The sequence below is a fragment of the Apium graveolens genome, chromosome 11 (genome assembly GCF_009905375.1).
Source record: "Apium graveolens cultivar Ventura chromosome 11, ASM990537v1, whole genome shotgun sequence".
Taxonomy (NCBI): domain Eukaryota; kingdom Viridiplantae; phylum Streptophyta; class Magnoliopsida; order Apiales; family Apiaceae; genus Apium; species Apium graveolens.
Window position 1 is genome coordinate 76399904 of NC_133657.1, and position 10550 is coordinate 76410453.

The 10550-nt window shown below is 30.4% G+C and overlaps 2 protein-coding genes across 4 annotated transcripts; one reads left to right on the forward strand and one right to left on the reverse strand.

The window, feature by feature from the left end:
• Positions 1-449: 449 nt before the first annotated feature.
• LOC141697934 (transmembrane emp24 domain-containing protein p24beta2-like) lies at positions 450-2888 on the forward strand. Of its 2 annotated transcripts, none has more exons than XM_074502500.1 (5): positions 450-597; positions 939-1151; positions 1753-1939; positions 2054-2161; positions 2490-2886. In XM_074502500.1, exons 2-5 carry the CDS (start codon positions 939-941, stop codon positions 2621-2623), a joined length of 642 nt encoding a protein of 213 aa, XP_074358601.1. In that variant the 5' UTR covers positions 450-597; the 3' UTR covers positions 2624-2886. The 2 variants fall into 2 exon arrangements, with proteins under 2 accessions (XP_074358601.1, XP_074358602.1); XM_074502501.1 differs by lacking the exon at positions 450-597 and adding an exon at positions 643-794 and having other exon boundaries at positions 2490-2888.
• A 1120-nt stretch (positions 2889-4008) lies between these two features.
• Positions 4009-8389, reverse strand: LOC141697952 (protein NOI4). Of its 2 annotated transcripts, none has more exons than XM_074502528.1 (3): positions 8221-8389; positions 6989-7168; positions 4009-4316 (listed from the first exon to the last, which is right to left on the reverse strand). In XM_074502528.1, exons 1-3 carry the CDS (start codon positions 8224-8226, stop codon positions 4275-4277), a joined length of 228 nt encoding a protein of 75 aa, XP_074358629.1. In that variant the 5' UTR covers positions 8227-8389; the 3' UTR covers positions 4009-4274. The 2 variants fall into 2 exon arrangements, with proteins under 2 accessions (XP_074358629.1, XP_074358628.1); XM_074502527.1 differs by having other exon boundaries at positions 4009-4319; positions 8221-8378.
• Between the last annotated feature and the right edge of the window lie 2161 nt (positions 8390-10550).

The window sequence follows — 10550 nt, forward strand, 5'->3', positions numbered from 1 at the left end:
AAAATATCTATATTATAATATAATAACCGGAATGGAATATATTTTGTTTCAAATATTATACCCTTATTTTGATTATTAAAATAAATAAATAAATAAATATTATTATACACATGTAAAAGTAATAAATTGCTAAACTACAAGACACAGGAGAGTCTCTTTTTCGTGCTAAACTACGACCCAACTAATTCCGCTAAATTAATAACACAACACGTTTTCTTACTAATTATTTTATTATTTTTATTTTAAATCTATAATTATTATATATTTATATAGACATATTAAAAATATTATATAAATAAATAAATAAAATTTTAAAAATATTTAAATATTAACCGGAACTCGAGTATAGGACGGGAGTATCGGATTTAATTTAACATAATTAATACATAGATATTATTAAGGGGTAGGTAGTCAGCAAAATCTACTAACCTTAAAAAGAGGACAGGACACACAATCCGTGCGGGGCATATTCCTAGGGAAGATGTACTAATATTTATTTCTGGTAATTTCAGTAATTCAGAGTTTCAGACAACTGAGTGTACTAATTTACTCCTGTTCTTAAAGCGTAAAAGGGAAGAATAATAAAATCCCGAAAAGGTATTGATAATAAAATCTCTTTTTTTTTGTATGTGATAATCTCCCTGATACTATAAATCTTTTATTTTCATTCGGTTACATTTTTCTTCTTCTTTCATTAATTCTTTGTTTAGAAATTTGTGATTTTTTCTCTTCTCAATTGTAACAATTCTTGTTAGCATTAGTTTGTGTTGGTAGAATTGATCAGACAACTGTAGGTATGATTTTTTTTTCTTTTAATCTCTGTTTAAGATGTTGATGTTGATGTTGAGTGTGTTTCATTTCACCTGTATGAATTAATTGTTTGTGATAGTAATAATGAATGCACTTTTTGTCGATTTTCGATTGATTTTGTTGATCAGATGGGGAAGATTGTTGAGCAAATTGCCGGGGTGGCGGTAATAGTAATGGTTTTATCGGAAATTATGGGAGGAGTGGTTGGACTGAGATTTATGTTGGAGAAAGAAGAGTGTTTGTCACATAAGGCTGATCATGGAGCTACTGTTCGCGCGTCTTTTGTCGTTGTTAAGGTTCATGGCTGGCGTCAGTCTATGAATGCTGGTGCTGATCTTGTTGTGAGTAAAAATCTGTGATCTGTCTTCATACTGTATGAATGCATTACATTTGATGTTTGGTCACCAGGATATTAGATTTTTAACTGAAATTAAAAGAACATTTCGACATAGAATTGTTTTTTTAGCTTTTATTAGTAGTGATCTTTCAATTACATCGATACAAGGTTCTTTTTTCTGATTTTGAGAAGGTCTAAAACCTGATGGTTGTGAATTGTGATGATACTCAAAATCCGAAATCTTCTATGTAGCCCGATTTATATTTTGATATGATTTTGGCTTTAAAGCTTCCACATACGATTAATTTTCTTACTACGGGACATGAGGGGGGAGGGGGTCTGGAAGTGGAATCTTCACTTCTTGTTTATGTTAAATGTTCATCCCTGCTATCAAATAATTGTTCATCCCTCAGCACAGTAAAATTATAAAATTACTTTTTGTTCGGTAAGAATGTAATCCCTACCTAGGCTAATAAATACACATTTATCTGTTTGCAAAATCTATATTTCTTAGTTTGTCTTGCGAATCCTAGGTTAGAACATGCATAGTGATTTGTTCGTTGAAGGGAAATCGATGTAGAAACAAAGTGTTTTGATATCAACAGGTAACAGGGCCATCTGGTGAGCAGATTCGTGATTTTCGTGACAAGACAAGCGAGATGTTTGAGTTTGTGTCTAATAAAGATGGAGTCTACCGCTTCTGCTTTACTAACAAATCACCTTTTTACGAAACCATAGACTTTGACGTCCATTCAAGTTATTTCTTTCATTATGAGGAGCACGCAAAAGATGGTAACAAGGCTTATGCAGATGTTGTCTTATTTGCTTTCTGTTTTCTTATATATAGATCTGATTTATTTATTTTTTATTTTCAAAATCGCTTGCGATTGTCATATGCAATCACAGAGCATTTTAAGCCTCTCTTGGAAGCAATATCAACGTTACGGGATGCTTTGTATAAGATTCGATATGAACAGCATTGGCTATGGGCTCAGACTGATCGCCAGGCTATAGGTAAGTTTTAGATTTCTATTATGACTACTAGCTTTCATTTTAAGATACTATGCTTCTTTAATATTTTAACCATACTATTATTGAATCTAGCAAATAATCGCCAGATTTTTAAGGTTTTGACCAAACATAAAACATTTGATGTGAGCAATCTGTTGCTGCTGTTGAGTTCCTTTTAGAAAACAAAAAAAACCTTGTCACACCAAATATTATCACTGAATTTATCCTCGGCATTGTGAAGTACCAAATATTAGAGATATATCGTTATGAATGAAGTCCTGTTTCTTTCATCAAATAGTTAAGTTGTGGAATCTGAAATGGGAAAATGCAGTGAATGAAAAAATGGGCAAGAGAGCAATGTACAAAGCTGTGTTTGAATCAGCAGGTCTTATCGGTGCAAGTGGTCTCCAAGTTTATCTCTTACGTCGACTTTTCAATCGGAGGCTGGAGATGTCTGGTTTTTAACATTTTATGTCACATTTCACTTGTAAGTTATTAAGCAGAGGAATGATACATAGAATGTGTTATGTAGTAATGGCATATTGGCATTACTGAAATTATGGCATTTCCTAGTCCTCTGTGGATTTACATGCACCTCCAAGCAAATTCATCTGGCATCGTCATTAGCTGATTTTTTTTGAACTTCCGGAACCTCTTCCTAGGTGAAAATGTTGAGCATTTTAGGTAGCTTCACCCGTGAAACCAAGTGGTGAAAATACATTGGGCACGCATGTACTCATCGTAATAAAATGTTATGTTTCGGAAACATATAGCAGGGACAAGCCAACTAAAAAAATTTTGGGGACCTGACAAAAATTCTTTTGGGTGGAGAACTGAAGCTAACAAATTGAATCAAAAAAGTTATGGGTTGACATTTAATTCCCCGTAAATTTAATCTATACTATACTGTAATAACCGGAATGAGGTATAATTTGTAGTTTTGTTAACCCCTTATTTTGGTTATCTCTTTCCATCACGACCGTCGGATCTTCTTCATCAAATAATAAGAGCCGTCAGATTTAAATACTAAAAAATACCCTCCACAAGTTCTCAGGTTCGAATCCCGTCAACAACAAACATTTATATTATTATTATTATAAAGATACATATAAATTCTTAGGTTCGAATTCCGTTAACAACAAATATTTATATTAATATTTATAAATATGCATATAAGTTTTGAGGTTCTAATCTCATCAATAACAAATATTTACATTATTATTTATGAATAAGATCTCATCAATGATATACAATTTAAACTTAACTTGGAATTATACATAATAAAAAGCATAATAATATAATCATTATTTAGTATTTTTTTTATAGAATTTTAATAAAATTATATAAAATAAAAATAAAAAATATAAATATTAATCAAGACCCGTGCATCGTACGGGGCGTAAGCTAGTATAATTTAAATTAAAAAGAACCTTTTTCGGAGAAAAGATGCAGCCTATTTTATAAAATTGTGAATCGAAACATCCTAATGGAAGCTTTTGTTCATTGATTGAATTTACTGCAAGAGAATAAAATAATTCATCATGAATTTGTGTGTTGCTGTTGTTGATCGGCGGAATCTAATTCATTTTTAATATATAAATATTTTCATTAGTCATTTGTTCTTCATTTTAACAATTCAATTAATAATGTGTAAGTAATTCAAAAGCTATCAACTTTTAAAATATATATATAATTTGGAAAGTTAGGAATGATGTAATTGGTCAATTGGTCTTTATTTTAACAATTTGAACTTAATTACTAACGACTTTCATTTATATTTACCTTATGCTCTCTGTACTCTAGCAGCAATTCACTTGTTTTCGAGCCAAAAATAGAGAAGCACATGCACAGTTGCAAACCCAATCAATCATATAATTTGTGTGTTATGCGAAAAAACACAGTAGTGACAGGATAATTTACAAGGCAGGAGACAAACAAGGGCTTGAGTAAAAAACCCGCAAAACTAGTATACTTTAAAAGTATTATCGGTCTTCCATCATCTTTTTTTCCCCAACAAATCAAATTTTACGACACACATATATGGATCCCACGAGTGCCCATTACCACTTTACAGCTCCTACTGCATGAGCTATTCTCTTCTTGGAGCTCGGTCGGATCAAGATTCTGCCCGTGGGGTATTTAGGCAGCAAAACCACTTCTTCTGCATGCAGGTAAAACCAATTAGTCAACTATGAACAGGCAGGTGTGTAATAAAGATAAATATAAATCAGCTATGCCACTTAATAGCTACTAGAGCTATTTTCCAGTTATTGTGTATTGGCAGGATTAATCAGATGACAACTAAAAAGAGATGTCTTAAACATTAGAGGATCCGAGAGGCAGAGATCTTCCACTGTTTTAACGGGGGCGAAGCAACAGAATACATAGCCTATTTACAACCAGAGATGGGTGTCCTTTTACCTTAATTTCTACATCCAATTAAAGATCCAAAGACTTGTGAGAATACAACCAAGGAAACTAATCAACCAAGTAAATTTTAATCACAAAACAGGTCAGGGGAATCTTTTTGGATATATAATACTTTCCTCTGTACCAAAATACAGCTGGTTTTAGAGAGAAACAGCTGGTACCTATGAGTCACAGCACTAAATATCCACAAGAAATTTCATTCATTCATATATCATTTAATAACAACTCTAGGAGTATGATAGAGAATGCATACATATAATATTTCCAACTCAAACAACTTGTTAAGTAGTAAGCACTGCCCTTAAAAACCAACAAAATCCGTACACCACTATATATTAACAAATCAGAACCATTACTATACTCTGAAGTTGAAGTATCAGTTATAAACTAGTACAAGGAAGTCGTAAATTTGAGGTTTTTAACAAAGATATATCCCTGTAATAATTCTTAGTGCTATTTTACAGATGATTATCTATTGGCATCTACAAGTGGCAACCAACTATGAGTTCGACTATAGTAAACATTCTTTATTACTAAATATATTAAGAAGTGATTAAACTTTGGGGTATTACTGGCATATGCGTGCTTGTTTTGGTCCATTTAATGTACAAATGTTGATTCTGCTTAATCAATTATTTTCCTAGTGTATTTGGTCGGTTGGGTCTCAGAATATGGTATTCACCTAGAGTCAATTTTCTGGAGGCATTGTATTTTCTTCATAACAATGTATTATCTATGTTTTACATCTTTTGTACAAAAACACACAAGCATACACTGATACAGACATAACATGACACATTTATGCAGTTTCCTATATTATTTTCCATTATGCCACATCATTATGGTGCCAAACCATGTAAAAAAAATAATGAACATCGAGCAGGCACTTGTTAATATTTACATATTAAACTTTTCAGGCTTCACCAAGCAATTTAAAGAAATAGATCAGTAATTTTGGACAAATATTCAAGTTAATATTGTCCAAATTCTGTCCACAAAATTTTTTCGGAAAAAAGGTCCTTCACTCCCTACTTACTGCTGAACTATTTTAGATCTTAGGTTAAGAAAACTATTTATTTTAAATGCTCACTTTTTAAACTACACTCGTACTCCTCACCAAAAGAAAATTAATTTTTCTTTTAAGAATGTAAGGTCTCTTACTAATTACTACATTTCTCGTAGGCAGGGATGGATAGCTGATTTGGCTATTTCTTACCAAATCGAGAGAATTTAATACAAGTATAAGCTTTTGTTGTAGACAAAGGCACAAAGCTATAGTGACAACACAACCTGATTTCTCAATATACTTGACAAAAAGCAACATGTAAAAGATGTAAATTCTTGACAAAGTGGTGCGAATTTCCATTTAAAAGCTAGGTGAATTTAAAATAATTCATCCTTTTAGAAGTTCCTAGAGAATTTATATTTTTCTCGAAAAATCCCTAGCAACAAAAATGTGTCTAGTCAGTTTTAACCCATATCTCATCTCCCGACAATATTTCCAGCTTCATATCTATCTCACTCCCTAGCAAGATTTCTCCAATTCCATATAAGAACCGACCTTGGTCTAGAATTTAAAAATGGTGATGTGTATCAAATGTGTCAATTCTTTAAGGGGTAGGTAGGAGTGTTGGAGCTCTTTGGTACTTCATAGGGCATAGGGGCACAAATTCCAAAATATTATTTTTTTTGGTTATTATATAATTAGGTGTAGGGATGAATTACTTGCAAGCAGGTAAGTTAATGTAGCAATTTAATTGATTTACGATTAGATATTTATTTTAAAGTTATGGTAGTTGGAAGCTAGTGAGGGTGGCTGTGTCTTTGAATGTATAGAGTTGTAATCTTCACTATCAGATGGATTTAATAAGTTGGTTAGATTGTCTTAAGAATAAGTGGGTTGATATACTGTGTTTCTACGTATCTTTATTTCTTTAAGGATATAGGTAGGAGGTACGTAAGGACCTACAAAAGAGTCGTGGATTGGCTTTCCTCTCAAATATGGGACTTGTAGAGGTCCAGGATTGGTCTTAAGAATGGTGTGGTCCTAGTGATTTGAGTGCATATAACATCAAGAGCAGAGAATAATTATCCACAAAGGAAAATAGAACCTTAATGCATTAGGGCCCAAAACAAGTGAGCTAAAATCAATAATCTAATAAAAATTATCACACACACACACACACATCTGTATATATAACCAACCAGAGATCATATAAAAACTAAGTACATAAACATAAATATCTAAACAAATTCAACTCAAGTATCTACAAATAAATATAAAAGTTTCTTTTAAATTTCATTCACAGCCATGTTACATCAAACAAGGATTAGTGAAGCATCACTATGTGTGCGGTGTGGGAGCCAAGGATGGGGAGCAAGAGAGAGAAAGCTTACAACCTGAGGCTTCGAAGGATCCACTGCATACTTAATGTTTGGATCTGCTTTGGAGGGTGAATCGGGCTTTCCTCCAGTCTTTTTTTCATCTCTAGCCTTGTTGAATATAACAGTGAATCCCTCAGCTGAAGCAGGATCATTCACATCCCATTCACCAAACTTCGGCAATGGTCTGCCCTTCTCCTGCAAAACAAAAGAAGATAATCTTAAATATGTGATATAAGTTACAAAGTTAGAGGGTTTAAATAAATGAGCTCAACAAATATATTTTTTTGGAAGAAATTTTACTCAAATATATAACTGCTTAGCAGAGTTCCAAATATTGTTTGTGGAAGCCTGCTTGTTCTTCACTTAACTTTACGCAAACATAATTCTCATATACTTTGAAAGCAAATATTTCTGAATTTATCAATCCGTCAAAAAAATAATCTCTTAAAATCTTAATAAACATTTAAAACAGTACTTGTTGTCTTTGCTACCAAATGCATATCATGTATATGCGCCCCTATATAAACAATATGCAATCAATATACATTTACACCACCAAGATGAGACTTTTGTGAACAACATAAACCTAGTAGGACAAAATCAAGTCATTGAGGTAATGCACCAAGTGTTTACAAATCATCAATTGATCACCTTCACCTTTTACATGTCTTATAATTACGGATAATGAAATAACAAAACACATGATTTCCATTTAAACTCTGAAACCTTCACTTATTACAAAGACAATACTAAGTGGGAACTATAAAATTGCAGTACACTTAAACCCTCAACATCTCGTACCATGAAAAATTGGGTATCATACAGCTATAACATTTTGAGCCTTACTAAAAAACAAAGAAGATCCGATAAAGTATCAAGTACACACTAATCGGTAATAAGCAACAATTTTTTAAGTCATCAATCAAACTTTAAACTACAGCTGGAAAAGAAAAACTCCAAAATAAGACTTTAACATACTTATTCAATTAACAAATTACTGTCAAGAACAAGAAATAAAAGCAAGAAATTGAAAAAAAATCAAAAAAGAAACACCCATAAAAACAAAATCACAAACATACAAAAAAATGAGATCAGGGTTTTGTTAATTAGTACATAATCACACAAAAGATCAAAACTTTAATACTAAAAAGTCCAAAAACAAGTAAAAAAAGCATCACAAACAGCAAAAAAAAGGGTTCCTGAAAGAAAAAAGAGTGTATTAGAGGAGTAGAAAAAAGATGACATACCGACATGAATCTGTAGGAGGAGAGGAAGGGGGGTTTGCTTTTTCTTGGGAAGATAAAAAAAAGTTGAACGCAGTAGCTGAGAACAAGAAAAAGAGAAAAGATGATGAGAGAGTAATCAATGGAGACTTGGAGAGACGTGTATGTATTTTGTATATATGTACAGCAAAGTGTGCAAGCCTTGCTCAGAAATCGTGAAGAACGTTGGAAATTTTTATAAAGTATAGTTTCTTAATATTTTTTAATTTTTTTTAAATAAAATTTAAATATCAAATTTTTATTCAGGGGAAAAATTTTAAAAAAATATTGTAGAGTTATATTTTAAATGAGTATTAAAAAAAGTAACGTAATAAAATTAATGGGATAAAGATAATAGTATCTAATTACATTTTCTAAGAGAAAATTATCGGACTTATTAGAAAGAGAAATATGTTATAATAATTTTTTTAATGTGTGTCCAATGACACACGAGAATCCGTATTTGATAATTTATCAAAAATTTATTGGATAAGATTTCTCCACTGTTATTAATAAACTCTCCATCTATAAAATTTTAACAACTAATTAAATACAGATTGGTAGAGTATATCCAACATATTATATTATTTTGATGTAATTCTTAACCAAGATAGTTTAAGAAATTTTATTATTAAAAATACGAAAATAAAGTTAAAAGTAATAAAGTAGTGGGATACAAAGGAACAACCTTGTTTTCAATAAAGGAATATAAAAACAACATGGTAATATAAAAAAAAATTAAATATTCGTAAAATTTCATGTCGTTGATACCAAATTTGTTGTAATTTTTTATATGACGCCAAAATCTTGTAATTGTTAAAGTTGGCTTGGAAAAAAGTTTTGCACCAGAATAAATGTTGGGTAGGAGATAATCTCAACATATGCCTGCAAGTGTACATGCTAGAAAATTTGTATTTTTAAAATTAAAATAGTGTACTGTTCTGCAAATCACTCCCAATAAATTGCCGAATTGTCTTTAAATAATATTTGATGGATTCAATTTTAAAATCTGATTTATTGTTATGACTATGAGTCATTTTGAAATTATGTATTCCATTACAAACAAGCTAATATATTAAAAAAAAATTAAAATATAAAATTTTATTTGATATTTATTTCAATTTAATATTCCGATATTTTTTTTTGAACATATCGGTACATATTAGTTCTGATTTTTAAAAATCTATATAATTATGACTACTGACTTGATATAATAATTTGGAGGAGGCATCCACTTTTCAAATCTGTACTTGTATAATTAGGCCAAGGTAGTGAAGGGGAAAAACAAGTTGATGTAGTATGATGTTAGGTCAACAAACAAAATTCAAGGTGGCTTTTAGTCATTTATTTTTGGGGTTTTGGTTAATTTCAACAGCTATTCTTTTCTGTAAATAAGTTATCATAATATTTGTGCCATTTGAAAAATGAACTTGAACCAGAGCTAATTTTTAAACATATAAGTTATAAAATAAATAAAAATTATACAAAACATACCATAATTTTTTTATTACAAAGCATGAAAAAAAAAGAATGTCTAATTACATCTCTGTACCATTTACAGATTCTGACTCACAACAAAGACTTCTAATTATAATGTTTAATAAAAATCCCATTGGCATTTCTCATTTTTCGTGTTGTAGCTAGGCATAGCTGGAATGAAGGACATAAGAATGGAATAACTATTTAAAATTTTATATAATACAAAAATATGATTTACTTATATTAATGAAAAAGTGACAAAAAAAAATCGCTCTTATCAATGGAGCGGGTATTTAATCTATTTTTTTAATAATTAAGTTTATATGCATCACGAATAATCAGGATGGACGTTTATTATTAGGCTGTTCCATGATTCCATCAATGATAAAGCATAACATACATAAACATAATAAGGTAAATAAGCAATTAAGCAGAGATTCAGAATATTATTAGACCTGTTTGGGAATTCAAATAAGTTAATTTATTGGCTTATATCCGCAACAACTTATTGAAGTTAAATTTACAACTTATAAACTGATAACAGCTTATGTTGAATGTTAGCAGTGACATACTTTTTTTCAACTTATTTGTATTTTTTCACTTTTTTTAAAAAAATTTGAGTTTAAAATAAAATTTTAAAATATTTTTTAATTTAAAATTCATGAATTTATATAATTGTATTTAATAATTATTTATTTTAATCCTTTTAAGTAAAAAAAAATCTGACTTATAAGTAAATTTATCCAAATACTTATAAAATTTATAAGTATTTATCAACTTATCACTTATTTAAAAGAAAAGAAAATAACTAATTTTTCTAATCTTTCCAAAAGTGA